The sequence below is a fragment of the Thermobia domestica genome, chromosome 9, assembly GCF_964235325.1.
Source record: "Thermobia domestica chromosome 9, izTheDome1.hap1.1, whole genome shotgun sequence".
NCBI lineage: Eukaryota > Metazoa > Arthropoda > Insecta > Zygentoma > Lepismatidae > Thermobia > Thermobia domestica.
Window position 1 is genome coordinate 64,439,974 of NC_137462.1, and position 25,594 is coordinate 64,465,567.

A 25,594-nucleotide genomic window follows, 5' to 3' on the forward strand; every position below is an offset into this window, starting at 1 on the left:
TGTTTCTGACGATCACAAAAGACAAAAACCTTTTTTTTTTTTTTTTTTTTTTTGGTTACCTTGTAATTCCAGGTTTGTTTTGAGGTTTTTAATTATTGATGTATGCAAGCCTTAAACATACATAAGACTCTGCAAAGAATAACAAATGATCCCAAACGAAACTAAAATATCTTCAATTGCCAGCAAAATAATTTCTCCAGTGTTGATTTAAAAACAAACGCAGCACAACTATTGCAAATTGTTGCTTAGTCTTTGCAATTCCCTCGGCAGCGCTTACAAACTGTTTCACTTACTTATTATAACTGCTGTAAACGAATTTTGGCAAACTAGTGACATCACACCAGGCTCAGACTTCACACTAGCCTTCATTTCGAGTTGTATTCCAATAGGCAGCTTTTGGTGTATTGTATTTTTGTATTTTCTTATATGTCAATCTGCAGTTTGTCACCATTTTCATTCCCCTTTTATTTCAACTGTTTTTTTTTTTTTTTTTTTAACAATCCTTTACTTGCTGCATTTGACAATTAGTATGGAAGTAAAAATACGTCTACCAAAATAAGAAATTCAAGATTATCTTTTTAAAACATACATCTTATCTCAAGATTATCTTTTATACATTTTTCTGTTACTAGATCCTAATTATATCTATCTTTTTTCATCTCCCTTCGTGATCCCATATCTCTCCCCTCTCACGACACCTTTAGGGTTCCCGATCTCAGGTTGAGAAACGCTGCAATGGAACAATAAAGTCGGAGATGAATATCCATGTGGTATTGAATTCATGTCAAGATAAAACCTCTCCCTATATATTACTGTCTTTGCTTTATGGTGATCAATGTTAAAACCGGAAATATTCTATATCTCACTTCCGGTAAGAATAGAGACATACCGTAAGCATTGAGATTAAATTTATTCCTGAGACCCTGAATCCATGTCAGAAAGCCAGTTTCTTGCTATCTCTTATCAAGTTTGCTCTATAGAGATTATTGAAACCGGAAGTAGCCTTGAATTTCTACTACTTCCGGTATTAGTAGAGATATAAGGATGGTAACAGAACCTATGCTTGGGACGCTGAATCGGTTGCAGAAAACCGCTTCTTCATATATCTTACTCTTTTTGCTCTACAGTGATCAATATTTGAACCACCACCCATTCTTGGGATGCTGAATGGATTCTAGAAAACCACTCCTTGTTACACCATAGAGATTGCGCTTTAATACCTGTCGACAGTTAGCCAGACAGATGAACGAACACAGTTCAAGGATTGCCTACTCTGAAAAATAAAATTACCGACACCCTCTCATATAATCCCTAAAAGAGATTAAGCATAATTGTATTCTCAATTTTGAAAGAAATTGTTTAGTCTGACAAAAATACTGGTCTGCCGGTTACATACCGGCCAGTTGGCAACCTTAAACTTCCCATACTCATGCAGCCTAGATTTCCCGATACGTGCACTAAACTAGTTTTAATATGCGTTACTGTATATGCATTAAATATGCAATTTAAGTTTGAAATATATATATGCACTACATATCGATACTGAAGCTTTTCTTCATAGAAGTATTTTCAACTGTCTCTAATCATAGCGAAAATATACAAAAGGTATCCGTGAAGTGGAAAGTTAAATAAAAGAAATCCGTGAAGTGGAACTTAACAGAGATAAAATGGGAAATTCCTTGCGGGCAAAATATGAAATACATGAATTGCCTCCGGGAAACGCGGTAGTTTAACAGTTACTGGACTTTAAAAGAAAATTAAGAATTAAACACTTAAAACATAATTTAATGAAGTGAAAACTAGAGAATTTCTGGAGTAGAATCCCTTTCTGGGTACAGCTTTAAGTCTGTCCCCCGCTGCAAAACTCAATTTTAACGTCATTCGAAGTGGAACATGCGGCTTTACAGGGTTTCCACTTATTTGGCGAGCACGAGTTCCCTCTGCAAAACAAACTAATTTATTTTATAAAATATTCCGTACCAAATAGCCGGGTAAATAGCACAGAGAAATTGGTCCTGACAAATAAAAATCCGTGCTTTAAATTTACAGATTTCTTCAGCTTTTCCTGAAATTCCGTTACTTTCCAGATTTTCTAGGTTGGTGGAAACCCTGAAGTAACCGATAGAACTGGTTGAATATGAAAAATACCCTATGTCATATTGTACAGCTATTAATGAAATATTAACTTAGGAAATGTTAACAAAAGCGCCTTAGTCCATTTTTTTTTTTTTTTTTAATGTCTCTAGTTTTGCTTGACATTGGGAATGAATGCGGTGTTGTTTTCTTCCGCGAGTAGTAGGCCTAGTAAACATTTTAACTAAGAGGGGTTCGACTCTAACACTGACAGCCTCCACATCATACAGGAAAGAACAGATTATCCATCATACTCCACGAGAAAATCGGATTTTGATGTGTTTATGCACAAAAATCTATAACCTACTGGAATATCTGGAAAACTGAATTTCCTGGACTTTCAAAACCAATAAAAAAATAAATAAATAAACGAAACCTCTTTTCAAGTTTGTAATTTCGATACCGAACATGTTTCAAGATATAAACGGAAAGCTACTTGATTTGCGAGATAGCAAACATCTATCTACAAAGCCAAAAATGCTGATGTTCGGAATCGATATGCTGACTGCACATTATTCAATTGAATGTATGATACGCCATCAGCCTAAGAATAACCCTTCATAACCTGTAGCGCCGGAGGTTGATTTACTTTGTAACCCGTAATGATTTCTCTTTCACTTAATTTTATTCAGTAGTATATTCAAAAGACCTCCGAAAAGATACTGAAATGATGTCCAACTTAATGACCCAATATAATTATCTTCCTTCGTCCCCAACGCTCATAGAAATCACTGTTTTCTTTTGGAGAAAGTTTAAACAACATAATTTCATAGTATTTACCGAATATTTTTAAAAATAACGTTTTTTCTTGAAGTTTCTTTTTCGTTATTATTATTATTTTAAATATTCTTAGAAATCTTTATTATTTCTGAACAGGAAGCCGGAGACATCGCTTATTGGATAAAGATGTTTCCTCAAGACAAGTGTTTCTGCTTAATTGAAGACCAGCTTCAATCGCCAGACAACACTTCCGTTGAGCTAGTTCTTAGCTTTCACTGTAGAAGTTTCTTCCGTAAAGACTGAAATGTTATATCATATGAATGGCGTCAGAAGGAAATGCTTTCAATATCATCAAAGCAAAATGCATTAACTGTATCTTTTATTCAGTCTAATTATCTAAATGACAAAATAAGAAGATATATACGAACTACAGTGTTAAACATGATACAGTGTCACACCTAAATCTGATATGGACTATTGACCAAAGTGTTCACGAATATGATATTCAACAAAGACAGTTAAATGTATTTTTAGAAACGTTTCTATTTACATTTACATTTTCTGAGTGATTCTGTGCTGTCATGGAGATTGAAACTTATGAAGCAAGATTTCTGGTTTTGAGAAATTTGGTAAAGTTAAAACTACATGTCTGCAAAATGTTATTCTCTATTAAAAAGCAACAACTCGCTTTTGGAGTGTCTTTAATAAGGACTACATCACATTACGAAACTCAAACCTATTATTTGTTTAACATTTGTAATCAACTAACTTTCACTTCTAGCGTTTTACTTCCAACAAATCACCAAAAATTCAGTGAAGTGTTCTACCTGTGGATAATAAATACGTGGAATCAAAGCAATCATACATGATGCTGAACACCAACATGAGGACTATGGATTGCCGCAGTCCGAGTGGCTGCAATTGTGGATTCTTCTTAAAAAAGACACTTTTATATATCCTATTATCATTTTGTGGACTTACATTTCAAGTGATTTTATATTGTCATTCAGATGAAGGCACTTTAAAATAAGACACCTCTTTTGAAACTTCACAGAGAAAACATGGAAACAAGTACACAAACATATATTCAGGACGTTTGAATATGGATCTCCCTTGTGATAAGCATCAAATTACTACTGGTAGCCGAGATGATGTCACATATGCTAAGTACAACGTGTTTGCTTTCATCAAATCATCAGAAACTTCACGGCTGTCTTCTCTTCCGGATTGTAGCAGAAATTAGAAATGGTGTCATCACTCACTCTCACAATGTATATATGTTGAAAAAAGAAAGAAAAACAAAAAGAAACGAAAAGACAAATTAATAAAAATTGGGGGAAGCTTTGATTAAGTGGGGTGGCTGGATCAATAGATGGATGGGGTATGCCTATCACCAATCTTCCTAGGATTTCTAGGAAGATTGGTGGTGACTGGATGGGCAGGCAGGGGAGTAGAGTGGTGGACAGGACGGGTGTTGGGGCCGCTGGGCAGACGGTTCGGAAAGGGGGAGACGGGCAGACGGATGGGTTGAGGGGGCCTTGGAAGAAGGGAGGATGGGGGTGTGGGTGTTTGGCTTGATGGCCGGATATACACAACATACACACGTACGCACATCCAAACGCCTACATTCCTCATCACCACAAACACAGATGCGGCGAGGGACCACGCGCTGCGATCCGGACAGGTAAGTATTGTAGCATTTACAGACTTGTACACAATGACGATCATCTTCAGATAATTCTTCTGCTTGCTTCAAATGGGTGTTCAATGTGTCTTCGCTCGCATTTCTCTGTATTTAACAGTTTTTACTTCTTCATAATATATCTCTCTCTATGATAACAATCATTGGCTCCTCAACCTACATTTATTCTATTACCATTTCTTTCACACACTATGATAACAATTACTCGCTTTTTCTTCAATATTATTTGTTTCCTTTTCTACAATTTCTATTAGGGCATCTCTCTATCAGAATGTAGAAAAGAGTGAAGAAATGAAGAAAAAGTGTCACTATTAACCATATTGCATATTCTGCTAGAATGTTGTGATGGGAGAATGTGCTATCAGGTCAAAGACTGACTGGTATTGAGATATGAGAAAAGTTGAATAGAGGACATGTCCCACACACAAAGTCACTCGAAAGAACCCGATGGATGCAACGGCTGTAATGTAAAATAGTAGAGAACCGAGGAAGATAATTGGGATGAAGGGGTGGAGACAGTGTGGTGAAATAAATAAACAAAAAATATAAATAACTAAAGAAATAAATTACTTAAATAGATAAGTTATAGTAGGTAAAAATATAAATAAAAAGTTAAATAAATAAAAGATTTAATTAATTAATCATAACTCCACCCCAAACATCACCATCATCATCATCATCATTATCATCATAACAACCCTAATTACCAACCACACTGTCTCCAGTTTCCTTTCACCCGAATCTTTTCTCTTTCTGCAGTATTTCATATTACAGTCGCTGTATCTACCTGCGTGTCTAGTGATTTTCTAAGTGCCATGTCCTAATTTTTAATGTTTTCTCTTCTCTTAATATCTACTCAAGACTTTGATCTCGCAACACATCCTTCCATGGTAATCTTCTAGCATGAGATTCAATTGGTGATAGTGACACTCGACTGGACTTTCGTCTAGTATTCTCCCTTGTCTTCGGTCTTGGATACGCTTTGATGACGAGACTCACAATCTTGAATGCTAAATCCTTTATTCTTTCAGTGCGCTCTTGTTCATAAGCATCACGTGCAGTACCTTTTATGTTTACAGATCGCACACAAACATTGTTTATACACAGAAGTGGCTCGTGAGGGAAGTCACACTACTAAAAGTTAAAGTTTTATCGCTTCAAACTGAAAGAAAGTTATCTAATGTATTAATTTATGTACACAACAATTAGTACATTAAAAAAGTTCTGTTCTTTTGCTTTCAAGCGAAAAAAAAATACTTTTACCAGTACCTTCCATCACGAATTCCTTTGTTCGCACATCCACAAACAGTTAGTGTTTCTTTTTCAGTTCTTTCGACGAAGAAAAAAGAAGAAGAAGCCTTACCACGACATATTATCTGTCTGTCTTGTTGGGTGCTTGTGTTTCTGTCTGACCTGACGCTGGGGTTCTTGATATCTGTCCTGAAGCCTGAATCCTAAATGTTGATCCCGACCTGATGCCCTTTGTGCCCTTATACCCGCCCCGAAGCCAGCCTTCTCCACTGCCTGCTTTCCCCCCATCTATCTATTCTTTCAGCCACCCCACAAAGCTGGGTAATAAAAAAAAAAAAAAAGTTGTTTCGTGCAAACAAATTTGAGACATAAAATGCTGAATGGAGCACATTTAATTTGGAATAGGAGCTAAAGCTGATTTTCAGCTTCTGCAGCGAATACTTCCATTTAACCAACATCTCATCTATTTTGTTTCTGAATTTATATTGTTTTTCCCTCAGTCCATGTTTACAAACTGAAATCTTTAATTAAGATCCTGACTTACTAAAAAATAATACAAAATTTACCATTTTTCTTTTGCCTGTTTATTCATAAGTGAAAGGTGAAAGGAGATAATGAAATGCAACTTACAACAATCATAGATAGTGTTATTCTACAACAGAAAATATGTACCTGAAGAATTCAGTGTTGCCAGAATAATATTTCCCCCAAATTCTAAGTTAAGGCAGCGACTAGAGGAACGAACTCAACTGCATTTGATTACGTATCATGTTGTTTTCGTATCCTGTGAACTACTTTTTAAATAACATTAATATTTAGTTTTAATAACTGTATGTTAAAACTATTTTGTTTATTACAAACTAAATACAAGTATTATTTAAAAAGTAGTTCACAGGATTCCAAGACAACATGATATGTAATCAAATGCTGTTGAATTAGTTCCTCTAATCACTGCCTTAACTTAGATTTCGTGGGAAATATTATTCTGGCAACCAGGGAGTAATCTACACACCCGAACACCCCCTATCACCTTCCAAATTTCTTATACACACTCCTGAATGGAAAAGGAATACTTCCCCAATTCCAATTGTGTCAATCAGTATTATATAGGTTATTTATTACATCAAATTAAGATAAGGTTTAGCGTTTAGGAAAGAAGGCAATATTCTTATTTATTTATTTCACTTCAAATACGAAGGGACCTCGTTCTCATGTACGGCTTCGAGAACCTTATGACCTCATTGTTTCGGCGGTGTTTCGATCAAAACAATTGACAAAACAGACCTGCTCATATTTACCCTCCTGGTCGTTTCCGAGAAAAGAGATTGATGGACAGATGCAGATGACTGAAATTTGCAACGTCTTGAACGGTCATTCACCTATCTCCTCCTCAATAAGGAAAAATGTGACAGTATAGTAGGCTAATAAACCTTTACCAGATTCAGTTGGTAAGTGCTACTCTGCAAGGGTGTATCAACGGACAGAAGTTAGAAGGATGTAGTCGAAACGTTTTTTGTAAAGTATATTTTTACTGGTCGGCTATTTGAAGCGTTCGCAAAGCGTTTTTATTGCTCATGCGTACGCTTTGAACACGATGACCATGTATTTAAATCTGGATGGCTAATCACAATGCGCTGCTAACGTGAAAGCAATAAAAACGCGGAGAAAACGTCAGCTCGAGCGTATTTGGTGCGTTTCGGAACAATAGACCGCCTGCTGTTTAAAAGATGTCTAAAGGAAGGAAAAAAAAGGAAAGACGTGTTGCCAAGCAAGGAGATTTTAGCAAGGAACAGCTGCTTTGTAGATGCTTTGTGCAGAGTACTGGAACTCTTCTATTATAGACCTGGACTTGGCAAAAAAAAAAGACCTGGAAACCCTGACTAGCTCACAGTATGATTTATAACTCTGGCAAAAGTAAAGTTACCAAATAGCCACCTTGATCGCGTTCGCTCTAGGGGGTATCACTTCGAAAACACATTCTCAAATAGCCACAGACTAAAGGAGGAAAAAAGGAAAGACGTGTTGCCAGGCAAGGGGATTTTAGCAAGGAACAGCTGCTTGGAAGATGCTTTGTGCAAAGTATTTGAACTCTGCTATTATAGAACTGGACCTGATAAAAAAAAGACCTGGAAACCCTGACTGACTCACAATATGATTTATGCTTGATCTGGTTATTAATAATTTATCTAGAGAACGGGAGGTGGTAGAAGAATGGGAGCAACGTTGGACACGATGCACTCATAAGGCCCGTCGAAAAAAAATATGTCGAGGCGCTAGTCCCCCACAACTTGATTAAAAAGTAAACAAATGAAAATAAGCGATTTCAATCCAAATAATAATGAAGAGCGTCCTTCGGGGCATCGACATGTGGAGTCATATGGCCACAGTAGAGCCCTCCACAGGCAAAATGTCAATAATTGATATCGAGAGCAGGAGGTGATAGAGGGATGGGACCAACGTTGGGCACTGTGGACCTATAAGGCGCATGAAAAAATATGAGGGGTACGCCAGTCCCCTTACTTATTTTCACATATTAATATTAAATTATATTGTGCGAAATTTACGCATGGGTCAGCTAGTAATAGTTATTATTATTATTATTATTATTATTATTATTATTATTATTATTATTATTATTATTATTATTATTATTATTATTATCAACAGCGTCTTTCACTACCTGCGCATGTTTGACATGGAATCAAAGAGAAGATCCATCATTCGTAGAACGAATAAGAATAGACAGTTTTCTTTTTTAAAATGCAAAGGAGGACAGAAAATATGAAAAGGGTGACTACCTGTAACGAAAAGAAACAATATTTTCTCTCAACTGGATAAAAAAGCCAAGATAGATTTGAACTCGGGTGGCCGGCGCGAGAAGCCAGTGCTTTGTTCATTTATGCACTGTATCGTTAGCGATTACTATGTATTAACAGCTATCATTTCCGTGGGTTCTATATTGTGATTACGTGTTCCTTCTTTGCTGCAAGTCGACAAATGGCTTACATGTAGTAGTTAAATCTACATGATATATGTAATACATGAGATATTTAGACCTACATGCTCTCCATATAATGTAATAAGAGGTTCATGCTGGAAATAAGGAACGGAATATTGGTTGGACGAAACGGAAATTATTGGCATCAGAAGAAATATTTATCTGCGAGGCATGCGCAGTAATATAATTCAGAATAGTTACTGTTTAGTTCAGTAAACGAAGAAAGGGGTATAGAAAGCAAACATGTCGCGTCAACGAGATCGATCAGAGTTGACAGAGGCGGAAGCAGATGTGTAGTAATACAGCAACTTTGGTTAAATTGATAATTAGTTCTGTATCCTGTAGTAGATCGTATCACAACTTTACGGGAGAGCAGAGAAAGACTTACCAACCCTATCATATAGAAAGCTTTACTAACCCGATCATATAGACACAAATGGATGTAATTGTGAATACTACAACTTGGATTTAACGAAAGCCGTTTAGACATTCAGTGGTTTGCAGGGTTGTATAAGACACAAAAAGATAAGACACAATACAATTCTTCATACCTCAACTTCCAGTAGCTAGATATATTCAATTTCTGGTTAGATACTGAAACTGCTGTTGGATTTTAATACATGACGTATTGCAGGATACAGAATACTTTGCATTACTTCTTTGTTTGTAGACAGCTATTAGTTTAGTGTTCTGAAAGGTTGTGTAAACTAAGGGTGGTCAATTTCGGAATTTTTACTTTCCGGATTCCCGAAAGTAAAACCGGACAAATTCCGGAATTCGGAAAAACCCGATTTTGGAAAAATCCGGAATTCGGAAAAATCCGGAATTATTCCGAATTCTTGGATTTTTCTGAATTTCGGAACTTTCTAAATTCCGGATTCTTTCCGAGTTCCGGAATTTTTCTGAATTCCGGAATTTTACCGAATTCAATAATTTTCCGAAATCCGGAAAGTGAAACGTCCGCTTCCGGAAAATGAATTTCTGCTGGTTAATCTGTAACGTAGCGGACATAAATCTTTGACCAGGCAATGGCTACTGCTTTGAAACAAATGCAAAGTATGAGAATTAAACCTGTGTATCTGTAGTTTCGTGTGGAGAAAAAACAAACTTGTGGACCAAAGGTTTAAGAACAACTCAAGTTATTAATATAAAGTTTGCCGAAGATTATTCACAAAAGAAGTACGAAAGACGTTTCGAATCGAAGAAATATAATACAACTTTGCAAGCGGAGACAAAGAAACCTAACGTAGCCAGGCTAAAGACGGATCGTTTACCGCGTAGCGGTCGCGGTTCAGTGGTCAAAGTGCTTGTTCGAATCCACGTCGCACATTTTTTTTACTTTAGGATTTTTGATGGCGATTGATCGGCAATGACATACGTTTTATTATATTCAGATATTTGAATACTCGGATGTTTCAATACTTGAACTATCAAATCTTCAGGAATAATAATAGTAATAATAATAAACTAATAATTATTATTATCTCGTAGAAGATTAAAAGCTAGGAGCTAATTATCGCTCAGGTCATACCATTACAAGCAGAAACGTGACATTTGGAAAGAATATTTCGGTTTGGTTTAATGTTGCCCATGAGAAGAGGAATTTCTCATCTCGATTGTAAAACAAACAAAATAACATGAGAATTAACATTTCACATTCGAGACGGGACAGGGCTAACTCAAAAATTCGTCTCGCATTGGAGATGAGAATTGAGACGAGACGAAAACTATCGTAAACATTTCCCGTCTTGTCTCTATTCTCGAAATAGTGTATGTCCATTCTTTAAGTAACAATTGCTCTGTAGCCTGAATCTCATAGGCTATTTCGTTACATTGTATTTCAGAGCTCATTGAATTATGGTCTGTGTAGGTATTTTTGTAGCAAAGCTTTTATATTTACCTCTGCATATCCTAAAAATTAGTTTATTATATGCCTTACTGTTGCGTGATATTCAGTTATTTTTATTAGTTATTTTCCTTAAAACATAGAGTAGAATACTTTCTACATGGAACTTTAGTGGAACGCTCTAGTTTAAAATGTGGGTAGTTGCAGAGGTGTGCCTTGAAGGTACGGAACCCTTTCCCCGAAATCTCTACTTTTAAGAAAGTTTTGCCAAATTTTAGGGCAAGTTTAAAACTTTTAATGCCATTATTATTATTATTATTATTATTATTATTATTATTATTATTATTATTATTATTATTATATCAACACCGTGTATAATCTTTAAAAGATATGCGGTTTGTATCTGAATAGTAAAAGCTAATTGACTGTCGATCTCGGTCGTCGAGAAGTCTTCAGGAGGCAAGGACATCGGTCACGTTCTGTGTTTGAGTTCCGAAAGGGCAAGTATTCGGGCTCGAGCCAAAAATTGTTAAAAGTTATAGGCTTCAGCCAAACATGTTTAAAACAGCTGGACCGGGTTTAGGCTTCTCAACGGCTCGAGCAGCTCAGCTTACAGCTCATTCACTACCGAACCGAACCGAGAAGTGAGCCGAGCAAACAGCTCAGCCAACCGAGCCGATTTGAGCCATCGGCTTAGTTGAGCTGAGTCGAACCGCTTCGATGGACTAGTTTCAACTTAGCTGGTTCGAACCGGTTCACATGAGCCGAGTAGGTGACCCATCCCAACCGAGAAAGCTCGAGCCATCGGCTCAATTGAGCCGAGTCGATGGCTCGTTCCAACTGAGCCGGCTCAGGTCATCGGCTCAATTCGGCCGAGCCGACGGCTCATCCCAACCGAGCCGACTCAAGCTGTTCACTCAGTTGATACGAGCCGAGCCGGTTGATATCACTACCCGGGTTGGTCTTCTGGTTGGGCTCAAGAATTCGACCGTGCGGGTCTCTGCCTTGATTTTAAGAGCTACAGTATATACTTATATTGGTGATTACATTTGAGGCCGTCTCGTAATAATAAAAAAACTCTTGTCCTCTCGTTATCTAGACGAGACGAGATACACTAAAATTGCCCCACGAGCCACACTAAAATGCAATAAAATTACGAGACGAGATGCACCCCTGTCGTGAGCAACACTAAAAGTATTCCACATCATTGCTTACATTTCTCATGGCTTTCGCTTTCCAGTCTAATCAGACCATTATTTCAAAACGAGTTAAAACGAGCTGAACGAGCGAGCGAGCCATTATCAAACTCGACTCAACTCGAAACTCGACCTCGAAAACAGCGACTTGGCTAGGAACTCAAGAAAATTACCTTTGACTCGACTCGAATTGAGCTCGAGTCGAGTCGAATTTTGGCTCGACTCGTGCTCATCCCTATTCGTATTTGTATTTTATGTTTCCACTTCAACAATTTCTACTCTTTTTTCTCCGTTTACCTGCTGTTTCTGGATTTCTCTTTCGGTGTCGTCTTTTATTTACACCATGCACTATTCTTATTCCCAGTTTGTGACCCGCTTCAATGTCTTATTCAGTTTAGGCTTTTCTCCTAACCTTGACTACACATGTGATTGATTTAATTCTTACTTTCCGCGCAGGACCGATGAAAAATTATTATTATTAATATTATACTATTGAACTTGCACGGCGAAATTACTGTATAATACGATATCATTTCTGTAATTTTACTCCATTGTATGTTATTTAGTTTATTAATGGGCACTAAATTGTCTCCAGATCATCGAATAAATTAAGTTCGGCATGCACTTTGGTGGAAATATCATTACAGGAACCTTACCGGTTCGTTCCAAACATCAGGGCTAAACTTTGCAATATTTAGCTTATGATGTTGCATGAGAAGATAATGTAGGGGTGAAGTGCTGGACTTGTGAGTAATACAGTTAATCAATATAGCTTCAAATTCTTTTCAAGTTATTTTATTTCCAAAGCAATCGTGAAGAATCAAAGAGTGACTTCTCATACTAAATGAGCAATCCTTAAGAAAGTGGACGCAAAAACTTGTATCATGATAGAGACGATTTACGCATGTTAATTAGGAAAGGGCAAGGAAATTACTAGGACATTCGAAACACTTCATTCATCTGCAGTATGCACTTTTTAATTTATCGTTCTAAGGAAAAAACACTACACCATTTGTTATTGTTAAACTAACTTTGGTTAGCGCAATCGGTGGAATATGATACATTTCTGAGGAAGTTTGCCTATTGTAGAGAGACACATGTGTGAAATTCGGAAAAATTTCGTTTTATCGATCACCGCCCTCTGATTCATACCCCTGATTAGATATACTTGCTTCCTCATTTTCATTGTATCACTTCTGTAATAAATGTCAGTGGAATTTATACCAAGTTTTCACTTAACATCTCAAACAGGTAATATGCTCTCTTTTACCACCTCTCACGTGCTGTATGCATTATTAAAAAATCATTCTACTTGGTGTGGATTGGAACTTACGTCCTTTGGATTGTCAATCTAGCGTCTTAGCCACTACATTCCTGCGCTCTAACCATCTAGAATATGAGAATTAAATCAATACAGAGAAAGCGGAGAAAAGAAAAGTAGAAATTGTCGAAGTGGGAACATAAAATACAAATGCGAGCATATATTCCAACAACTAAACGTTTACCAAACAACGATCTTCGTGTAGTGGTTAAGGCGCTAGATTACAAATCCAAAGGACGGCGTTTCGAATTGCTCCAAGAAGTATATACTGTATTTTTTAGTTTTTTAAAAATAATGCATAGAGCGCATGAGAGGTGGTGAAAGAGAGCGTATTATCCGTTTAATACGTTAAATGAAAAAGAGAAATTTATTAGAGAAATTTATTAGAGAAGTGAAACTATGAAAACGAGGAAGCAGGTATATTTAATCAGGGGTATGCATCAGAGAGTGGTAATCTCAAAAACTGCAAATTTTCCCGAATTTCGCACATGTGAGTCTCTACGATAGGCAAATTTCTTCAGAAATGTGCCTATTGCAGAGAACATCTTGCCAGAAATGCTGTAAAATTCCTATGCAATTTTGTCCTTTTGTCTATCATCACCTCTGAAACGGAAAGAGAGAGAGAGAAAGAAAGAGATGTTCCCGGAATTGAGAGTGAGATGCTTCATTTCAAATCAACGAGTTGACAAATAGACGCTTACATAATGAGAATGCGGAATACAAACAACTATAAAACATCAAAGTGATAATGCATTATCACCTAAGGTTCCGGAACCGTGACGGTCAATGAAACATGATCCGATGTCGGACGTCGAGAAATAATTTGATAATGAAATGAAAACAGAACTTTAGAAAAGAAATTATTATGATGCACTAGACACAACATGATTTCTTCTCCTCATGTTAAATTGTCTCATTTTAGCGATGCGAGGCGAAGCCTGTGTCACGTCTCGTAGCTATACCAGTGTCATCTCGTGTTTCCGAAACGAGACAAATTGTTATCTCGTCTCCTTTCGTCTAATTTTCTTTCGTAAACCTCATAATAATAGAAGTAAAATTGGAAGCCATTCGACTTCGAAATCTAACGAAGTTTACAAGTTAGAATTGATAATCGGACAAGAGAGGGCTATGGAATGCTTTCGAGACATTTAAAACGCGATGAGTCCAGACAAGGACTTGTCACGTCTCGTCTCGGAAAACGAGACGAGAAAGACGCTTTGTCTCGTCTCGTCTCGGATTTAACAAAGCCTATATTGTCTCGCCCACGCTGAATTGGAAACCTCTTACCAGAATTGAAGTGGGTCTTGTGTCAAGTGAGACATGTGGGTCAAGATGTGTAAGTCGGTTAGTGGGTCGTGGGTCAACAGGATGTGATCCACTTCAATCCACAACCCACCGTGACCCACCATAAACCAGCGATCCACCATAACTTACAGACTCACTACGACCCACCGACAGACTCTGCCTAGTGCATTGTGTATAGCATCCTCTGAACAGTGGTGAATTTGACTACATTTTACTTTTAGGGTCTCTATTTTCTTTTTTTCTTTTTTGGCATTTGTTTCTATTTACTTACCTGAGATGACTATATCTTACAAGGAAAAAAGCAGAATTTGTTAAATGAACTTTCGCGAGGTAGTAGTGCATATTTAAAGTGTTAGTATTACAAACTGGGAGAGCGCAATAACCAGAAATAGCCTAGAAAATGCGTCTTAAAGTTTCGACTCGACGTACATATGATACGACGCCTAAAATTACCAAGTGACGGTGTGGCAAAGTGTGGAGCATTCACGATTCACGCGTAAAGCATCGCGAGTTCGATTCCCGCTCGAGTCAACTTGTTTTTGCTTTTACCAATAAAGTAGTCATTTATAACTACAAGTAAAATACTAATTCACCATATGTTTATAATGCATGAAACCATAGGAATTTTTAAATCACTTGTAAAACTTTCCAATGTTTCATGTGAACTAGATACAAATATAACCTATTTCGTAAAGTCGTTAAATGAAAAATGTTCTTGACGATTCGTGTCTATATCTGTGGACAGAGTGCGAATTATAAGGGGGATAATTCGGAAATCCCCTTTGGCTATAGCATTTATCCAGTATTCCTTAGCGGATTTCCCCCTCATCCCCCTTGCAATTCGCACACTGTCCACAGATATAGACACGATACTTCGGACACAACGACTGTGGTAACGGTAATACAGCTAGTGATATCAATATATTTATGAAATATGTTATATTTTGTATCTAGTTCACATAAAACATTGTAAAGTTTTACAATTGATTGGAAAATTCCTATCGTTTAGAATATATGAACATAGTGAATTAATATTTTACTTGTAGTTATAAATGACTACTTTATTGGTAAAAGCGAAAACAAGTTGACTCGAGCGGGAATCGAACTCGCAATGCTTTACGCGTGAATTGTGAATGCTCCACACTCTGCCACACCGCTACTTGATAATTTTAGGCGTCGTACCATATATACGGCGAGTCGAAACTTTTAGACGCTTTTTCTAGCCTATTTCTGGCTATTGCGCTTTCCCAGTTTAAATGTGCACTACTACCTCGCAAAAGATGGCCCCTAAGTTCATTGAACAAAGTCTGCCTTGTCCTTGTTAGATATACTCATCTCAGGTAAGTAAATAGAAACAAATGCAAAAGAAGAAGAAAATGGAGATCCTAAAAGTAAAATGTAGACAAATTCACCAATCTTCAGAGGGTGCTATATACAATGCACTAAGCAGAGCGTGTCGGTTGGTCGTAGTGGGTGTGTAGGTTATGATGGGTCGCTGGTTTATGGTGGATCACGGCGGATGGTGGGTTGCAGTGGGTCATGTCCTGTTGACCCACGGCCCATGATCTACTTCATCTCTGGTGAGAGGCTTCCAATTCAGCATGGGCGAGACAATATAGGTTTTGTTAAATCCGAGACGAGACGAGACAAAGCGTCTGTATCGTCTCATTTTCCGAGACGAGACGTGACAGGTCCTTGTCTGGACTCGTCGCGTTTCAAATGTCTAGAAAGCATTCCATAGCCCTCTCTTGTCCGATTATTAATTCTAACTTGTAAACTTCGTTACATTTCGAAGCCGCTTGGCTTCTAATTTTACTTCTATTATTATAAGGTTTACGAAAGAAAATTAGACGAAAGGAGACTAGATAACAATTTGTCTCGTTTCGGAAACAGGAGATGACACCGGAATAGCCACGAAACCAGTGGCGAATCTAGAAGGTAAAAACTGGGGGCTGCCTGAATTTAGACTGATAAGTATATCATGACCTTACTATAAATTTTCAAAACTATATAAATAATAGCTTAAATTATTTTCGTCAATCTAAAAGTGGGGGCCTAGGCCCCCCGCCCCCGAGCTAGATCCGCCACTGCACAAGACGAAACACATGCTTTTTCTCGCCTCTCTAACACGAGACATTTTCACATGACGAGACGAAACAGGCAACCATGTTGTGTCTAGCGCATCATAACCATTCCTTTTATAAAATTCTGTTTTCATCTCATTATCAAGTTATTCCTCGAAATCCGACCTCAGATCATCATCTTTTCATTGACCGTCATTGTTTCCTTCACTATCTTGTGTTCATAATTGTAATTTTAAAGAAATCACTCTATTTTCTACGGTTTACATTCCACGGTCAGTCTACGGTTTTCATTCTACTACTTGTGAAGTGGAATTAACATATGATAGGTTATAATGGTATTGTGAATGTTTGTTATGTGTCTAATTGTTTGAAACCAGTGTATATTTAGACAATCAATATTATGTGGGGTTAATTGCATTCATCTATTACTACTTAACTGTCTATGTATGATATATCTATAAGTGTAGTGTTCTACGTTTCCCTTCGTATAACAAAGTTGTTTGAAGGCTCTGGATTAAGTGTAATGGAATTGTATAATAGTCTAGGCATGTAACTTTGATGGGGAAATGAAAGTTAGAACTACAGCATGAAGTGTGGAAAGAGGGGTCTTTCTTTTTTTCTCTTAAAATGTCTAATGCATTGCTTGTTCCGTTCACTATATCGCTATCTGTCCTCGCTGCTTCCTTCAGGCGTTATTCAGCGTGCCTTGCTGGCTAGCCTCTGCATAGCAAAACTCACGAGTCTAATATGCATGATTCACTGTGTAACACAGTGTTGCAATAACTTCGCTTTGTCGTTAACAAATATAGTGCTTTTGCTGTCTTGAATAACAATAAAACTGGTTGTGGGAAAAATAACTGAATACGAATCTGCTAAAAGTCTACTTATATAGTTTAATATTGTAGTCTCAATATGGTCCCTCATTCCAAAACTTGTGATTGTTTTCACAGGACACATTTGGGGAGAGAGGGAGTTGTGTAAGTCACAATATGTTGGCATTCGGGACATTAATGATATGTTGTTCGGATCTTGGAACCTTAGGTGATAACGCTTGCAATTATTACTTTGCTTTTTATGGCTGTTTGTATTCGGCATTCTTATTATGTAAGCGTCTATTTGTCATCCCGTTGATTTGAATGGAAGCACCACACTCTCAGTTCCGGGAACATCTCTCTCTCTCTCTTTCTCTCTGCAATATGCACATTTCTGAAGAAATTTGCCTATCTTAGAGACTCACATGTGCGAAATTCAAGAAAATTTCCAGTTTTTCCGGTCACCACCCTCTGATACAACCCCTGATTAAATATACTTGCTTCCTCATTTTCATTGTCTCACTTCTCTAATAACCGAAATTTTTAACTCGTTTTCACTTAACATATTAAACGGGTAATACGCTCTCTTTTACCACCTTTCATGTGCTATATGCATTATTTAAAAAAATAGAAAACATACTACTTCGAGCAGATTCGAACCGCCGCTCTTTGGATTTGTAATCTAGCGCCTTAACCACTACACCAAGATCGTTGCTTGGTAAATGCTTAGTTGTTTGCATATTTGTTGTATTTGTATTTTGTTCCCACTTCGACAATTTTTACTCTTTTTTTTTCGTTTAGCAGCTGTTTCTGGCTTTCTCTTTCGGTGTCGCCCTTTATTTACACTATGCACTATTCGTATTCACAGCTTGTGCCCCTTTGCAATGTCTTATTCAGATTAGACTTTTCTTCTTGTCCCTCAGTAAACATTTGATTGATTTAATTCTCACACTCTCCATGGATGGAGCGCAGGGATGCCAGACTCAGAAAACAGGTGTACATTTACTTTCCTGACAGATAATACAGGAAATGGCAAACGCCAAACAAGCAACTTGTTCCAACACGTTCTTCTCCCTATCTCTTTCTCTCTCTCATTCTGTATCTCTCACTTTCTCTCTCTCTTTTTGTTTTGATGCCCTAGGAAGAAGTCCAAACGGCAAAATGGGATCTATTAATTTACAAGAGGGGCCATTCCATATGAAATCAGCAAATCAACGTGGCTCATGTGTTTTAGATTTTATTCAAATTTTGTACAAGTTTTGTGGTATCCAAACATAGCACACTTGTCAAATTTTTACAGCTCTACCTTAAAGGGGACTACTGTAGGAGCCATTCGAAATTTGGAGGTTGGTGAAAAAAAACACCTAAGTCCATCTTCGACTTAAAGTACTGAAATCGTTAGATCTCTGGAGATATTGAAGCTATTTGAAAATGGTTTTCACTAAAATATTTCTAGAATTTGTAACATTTAAAACATTGTACTAATAAACTTCTCAAGTGGAGGTTAAGGAAATGAATTTTGCCATCAAAGAGAAAAAAGAAGAAAAAATAATGTCAAGATTTGGCAATTATTTCTGAAAAAGACCCAACTAACACCAACCTCAAATTTTCAAAATTAGTAGCTCTGGTGTTCCTCTTTAACATACAAAAAAAATAATAATAGGAGGGTGTTTTATGGTATGTTCAAGAAAAACAAATTATGACACAATGGAAGTTGAGGACGGACTTTAGCACTTTTTGCACAAAACCCCCAAATTTCCAATGACTGTTTCCAATTTTCCGTGTTGAAAATGTTTATAATTGTCAAGACTGAGCTAATTGAATAAATGAATTGTGCCAGAAATTTGAAACTTTAAGTACATTGCAAAAGGGACTCAGATTCTTTCGTTAGTTCCAAAATCATGGACGACTAAGAAAACTATTGAACCATTTCAAACAACTGAGTATCTCGTTCTTGCATTAAAAGAAATGACACACTCAAAAGATATAAGTACAAACAATGGGTTCATACTGACGAAACTCAAATGAAGACAATGATTAAAAATACAGACGACTTCATTGAGAGGTTTGTAGGGGAAAATGACAAATTAGCGCAGCATCACTTCACACCCAAATCCCAAAGCAACTACTTCAAATACACACAGTAGAGACTTTGGATAATAAATCATGCTTAATTATAGTTGAACTACTCCTGTATTATTCAAGATGAACTTTAAGAGCACTGGGCCAACATTCTACTTAACTGTACAACATTCTAATCTTTTTAAATGCAAATTCTAAGAGATCCTGTAACTTCTGTTATCAAATGTTTCATTATGTTGTGTCAGTTATAACGTTGTCGTTATATATTTCTCAATCAACCCTCGTATTTGAAGAGGATTTCTTAGAACTGCTGCGCACCAGAACAAAAATTCTTAGAAACCAAGATGCTGCGAACTCCGTTGCTCATACATTTCTGTGTGTGTGTGTGTGCATCCACCCACCTACTCTCCTCTTCGTGTGACAAAATACGGACAAAAAATACAACTCAGCTTAACATTCTTCTCCCTCCTACCCAAAGCTGAATTCCGAAGCTAAAAGACAGTGGTGGATTATACGTCATAATGTGCATTTTTTACAATAATCAGTTATTACTTATGTCATTATGTGTGTAAGTGTGATAAATATGCTGAATATGAAATTACTAATGTGCTCTTTTGTCTCTTTTTTTATCTTCACCTGGGGATTCTTTACTTAAGAGCTCATATGTAATTTATGTTTGCAAGTTTAATGCCAAAAATGCTGGCTAGAGCTTGCTAACAAATTGGAAATGTTTGTTCTTCAAAGGATACAGCATATTTGGAAGTGTGTGAACGCTTTCGTACTTTTTAGTGAGTAGTTTGCAGGAACACAGAACAACAAAATATTGTTAAAAATAATTACCGGTATTAAACGGAACATCAGTTACCTGTATAATCTTTTTTCACTTCCAAAAGAATGTCGTTTGCATCAAGAGTAAGAAGAATAAAATGCGGAGAGAACATATCACGTTCTTGCACACTACAAGCGTTAATTCCAATCCCTAATACGATGTGGGCGCCAGCTTTTGGTAGACTTGTAAACTTCCCACAACTCTGCAGTTTTTCAGGAACTCGAATGACCTCTGGAGCTTTCATGAATGGCGATAACTCACTTTTCACAAAAATGTCACATATCAGGTTCTTGTATGCACCCACAGAAGTGACGTTATCTGGGCTTTAAAATATTCATTCTATATCATGCACAGAAATTGTAATGTCTCGGCACCCATAAATGATCATGGATATTGTCAAACCACAAAACTTTCGTTTTAGGTTATTAGCAGATTATTTTTAATCAAAAATAAATTTACCACGCAATCACTATTGGATGCAAATTATCGTTAACAATGTTCCAGCTTTTTTCTTTTTCTTTTATTTTTAAAAAATTAAATCTCTTAATACTTATAATTCGTATAAAAATAAATGTTTCTTTCTTCATTGTTTTATTTCTCAAACGACTGCCTTCATATAGTCTTAAGGTATTTAAAATACTCAATACCATACTGTCTGTATCACTTAGTAGTGCTCTCTACGATGGGAGACCTGTACACTTCAACTAACCGATTAAAATTGGATGCACAACTATTGCTATAAATGTGTGAATAAAATTAACAAAAGAAAAATGGTTTTAAATTAATTACATACCACTACATGGGAAAAGCAGGAGGTGACGTTCTTAAATATACATGGCTCATTGCTCTTTGCGTTTCGTTTCAGATAGTGGCGGCTCTTGGAAAGTCACATCGATAAATATTTAAATTTTATTGATGCATCTTCATAAAGATGTAAAAAAGAATTACAACATTACGTAAACTTTCTTCCCTTAACATGTAGCGATAAAATTAAAATTTTTACGGGTGTGACTTTCCTTAAGTGCCGCCACTGGTTTCAGGCACTTTCTAGATTAACATGGAAGAGAATAATAATTTTTAAAAAAGCTGTATCTGATTTCCGAACATCAAAACTCTAAACTTCTAATTATTATTATTTTTTTAATGTTTATTTCTTTAATTACAAAAACATCTGCACAATTCTTTTACAGCAATACATAGTATTGCTTAGAATATATAAAAATACAATTTCTAGATTTAACATATTAGTCACTGTCACCCAGTTCTGGAAACTCTGAGACCTTTCTCCTTTTCTGTTTTGGATCTGCAAATAAGAAGAAAAAGGAAACAATAAATCAATAGAAATTAACTGCTTCAATGCATCCATAGCTACAAAAATACTGAAAATTCATTCCATAGGTTGTGTACTCTCGTTGTTAGAGCGAAAGATTACACAAAGATATAACGTACTTATTTATTTGTTTGTTTGATGTTCTTATTGTAATCATTCAGATTTTACATGAAACATGTATGACTTAAATCTTAAAAAAAAGAAAAAGAAAAAGAAAGAAAGAAGTTATTTTGGTTACACTAATATTTAAGGACATTTCCAAGTCGGTCAGAGTATAAGGACAAGTCAAAATCCATTAAGTAATGAAGGCACTATCCCAGCATCTACATGTTAAGAATTAGGAAAGACGAAAGAAAAACTCAATCAAGACGGCTGGGTGTGAAACTTGAACACAAAATCAATCGTACGAAACAAAAACGGATCATCTTCCCCAGTAAGTAAATATTTTTGGTGCTGAATCAGAATCATGAGGCGACTAAAAAGTCATCTAATCAAAGAGTTATGAAGAAATGGTTACATAGAAATATATAGTTACACTTTATTAATACGATAAAAGAAAAAAACTTACATAATAGTTCTTTTACAGGGGAAAACTCTAAGAGTTTAGGAGACAGAAACAAAATATACACTTAAGTATCAATGTGACTCCTTGAGGGTATCAGTTTAGAAATTAAGTCGATAACTGAAGCTTTTGTTTTCGATTTTTCCACTAGCTGGCGTTCCACTCGCCTTCTAGTGTTTTCTGATCGCACTTCTCGTAGCGGGTATATAACTGCAGGTTCAAGCCTAGTCTGGTAGATAAGATACACATAACAGACACCTCTTACTTGGATTTTGCAACCCTTCCTCTGTGGTCTTCCCTAGTAAATACTTGAGCATGAAGCATGACCGACAAAGGTGTTTCTTCCTGGTTTTGTCCCATAAGCTTAGAAGTAAATCATTTTCTCTCGCGATTTCTTATTTTCTAATTTACTGTTCTTTCTTCTATATTTGCACAACTACAGATCCGCGTGTAAATATATTCCGTTAAGAAAAGTCGCGATACACACCCACCTACATCTTCTTTAGGCTACTAACAGCATGTAAGAGAGGCATGTAGAATGTAGGTTGATGCTTCACTCACTGTTGGAACGTGGGCTTTCCCGGAGAGTGTCCTTTATGCTAGATTTTCTGTTCTCAAAAAATTAATCTTAATAACTTTATAAGGAATCTCTAAATGATGAAAGATATAGTCCTAAATGATGGACTTAGAATCAACAGACCGATCTAAATGGTGATCAGGAGTCCAGATGATATCATATTTTTTTCTAAACTTTTAGGGATCAATCGAAGTACGACAGGAAGCTCTTGATAGAGTTATATTATCAAACTGGTTAGAATTCGACCTAAGATAAGTGATGGTCAAGGTTTAAAATGATAAACTAAGCTACTTGTAGGGAATCCTTAAATGGTAGGAGAGTCTAAATGACGACTTAGCTGAACAGTAAGTAATTTTTCTTTAAAACTTCTCTTCCTGATCCTGAATTTTCAACTTCTTTCATTTGTTCAACAATAGTCGTTGAAATGGGCTCAAGTAGCCTATTTTTCCTCTCGATTAATTACAGTACTGTGGTACTATATATATATATATATATATATATATATATATATATATATATATATATATATATATATATATATATATATATACTGTATATATTCTTTCTTGTTTTTGTTATAAATGTCTTTTATTTTTTGTTCTTATTCTTTAAATAAAACAAGAATTCTAGGAATGATCCCAAAAAAATTAATCAAAAGATTGCGATCTTGGCCAATAGTTAGTTTTTGGATCAGGGACCACAAAATTTCTGAACGGTCCCTAAATCGAGTCTTCGTATTTTTTACGGAATAAGCACATCATACTGAGTTAAGTGATGCTTTCGGTTTAACTACACTATACGTAATTCTAAAGATATGAGGCCTACAATTTTTTTTTTTTTTTTTTTTTTTGCCTGAAATATATTGGATCTTTTGATCCAAAAAGAGAAACCGTACTTGTCTCGGAATTATTTTCTATATCAATTAGCCTACTAACAAAATTCAATTATACTCTTTATAGGTGCGTTTATATAACTGTATTACTTCTTGAGATCCCTAGATAATTCTGCCTCAAATTTTATGGAGATTTTCTTGGAGAGTACCCATGGTTACAGAGGCTCAGTTAAAGGTAAGTCTTAGGGGTAAAATCTCTAGTTAATAATTAAAAGCTCTAATTATTTACATTTAACAAATTTGAGTTTGCCCACCAATCACTCCAAACGTTATACCATATAATGCAACTATTAAGGAATTTTGTTAAATGAACTGAAATCTTTCAGTTTTTACGTCCCATGATTATGCCACCTGGGCTAAAGGAGACGGTCATGATGAGAAATAATGTAATGGTGGAATGAATAAAATGGGGGAAACGGAAGAACCCCGAGAAACCGCACTCACATGGTGTTTATCCACCATAAAGTCTACTTGGCGCGAGCTGGGATCGAAACAGAAACCCTATACACCAGAGGTGAACGCTCTACCACTGAGCCACCGCAGCCTGGGGCTTTGTTAAACAGGTAAGCAATATTTATTAGCATGATTGTCTATTAGTAAAATCAGTGTGATGCATAGGCTGAGAGTTTACCGTTTGTTATTAGGACAAACTAAAATATTCATATGGAGAGAGATTGAAATCACCTTCGCTTCTAAGTAACAAGCCTTGCAATATTTTGGAAAAAGCTTTAATACTAGATTGCACATTTAATACTGGCTTTAGAGTAAGTGGTGCACAAAGTTTTTGAGAAATTAATACTCATATCCAATTCAGAATGTTGTGAACACGGCGTTTTACTTTTTTCCCTTTGAAATTAGCATATTTTTGCATTATTCGATATTCTGTATTTTCTTTAAGAAACTCCTTCGAAAGTATTCTCAGGATTGTAAATTAGGCACTATTAGCCAGTCCTGGTATGATTTTCTCTAAAATTTTCTACAGCGCTTTCTTCAAAGCTACAATGTGCTATGTAATTCCATCCTTTGCGAGGCTCGTAAACTGGTTTCCACAGACTTTTCTTCCTGTTTTCGTTGGGTAGAATAGGGTGACTTGGTTTAGGAACTAAAATACTGAGATATTTGACATGACTTGTCAATCCATCTAGGTATTAGTCATTGTTAAGTCGTTATTCATGGCAGGAGGAAGAAGTCTTTAGCTTTGAAAATAACCGGATTTTCATTCACTTAACTTGAATCCAATTATAATTTTACACTGCCTTTTATTTTACATTACAGTTAACAGGAACCAGAATCAAGGGTATCAATAGTCTTTTGATTATTGTTAATATGCCTGTATTTCTTGTAGAAGAGGAATATTTCTTCAAAAAATATCGAAGAAATAAGTCGAAGTCCACACAATAAGTTACTAGTATACTGCGTAACTACAAACCTAAAACGGAACGCTTTTTAAAAAGGCCATTTGCGTTCCATTTGCAGTATTCTCGGAACACAGAACGACTTCTAGAAAGAAGGAGTAATCCCGTTAAAAATGGAACATCTGGTCACTCTGGAACACTCCCAAACTTTGTATTAACAATTCTGACATATCTTTTATGGTATTAACAATTCTGACCTATCTTTTATGGTACAATAGTGTCCTGACAAATCTATTCTTTACATTATACTTCCTCATGTTGTTACATTGTAACTTATCTTTCTAAAACGAATATCCTTTACTCCGGTGGTTCCAAGCTTTTTTTGGCTGACAATATACTTTATTAAAAGCCCGCGATATCGCGACATACTCGTTTGTTTTTTTATTAATTATAATATAAATTACAATAGTAAAAGACAATAAGTTCTTATCAAATAGTGAATCGATGTAGTACTGAATATTGTTGCTACAGCTGGAATCGTTGACTCGTAGTCTATCTCAAGATCGATTTTAATTTATTATTAAATGATTTGATTATTA

General features: G+C 36.1%; 1 protein-coding gene across 1 annotated transcript in view; it reads right to left on the bottom strand.

Annotated features, from left to right (window-relative positions):
• Positions 1 to 21,403: 21,403 nt before the first annotated feature.
• The window catches only part of LOC145660850 (putative RNA-binding protein 19), a 76,655-nt gene continuing 72,464 nt past the window's right edge, over positions 21,404 to 25,594 (bottom strand). Inside the window, exon 16 of the mRNA XM_081726273.1 lies at positions 21,404 to 21,582. Coding sequence (XP_081582399.1) covers positions 21,524 to 21,582 — 59 coding nt within the window. The 3' untranslated portion in view covers positions 21,404 to 21,523. The remainder of the gene's footprint in view (positions 21,583 to 25,594) is intronic.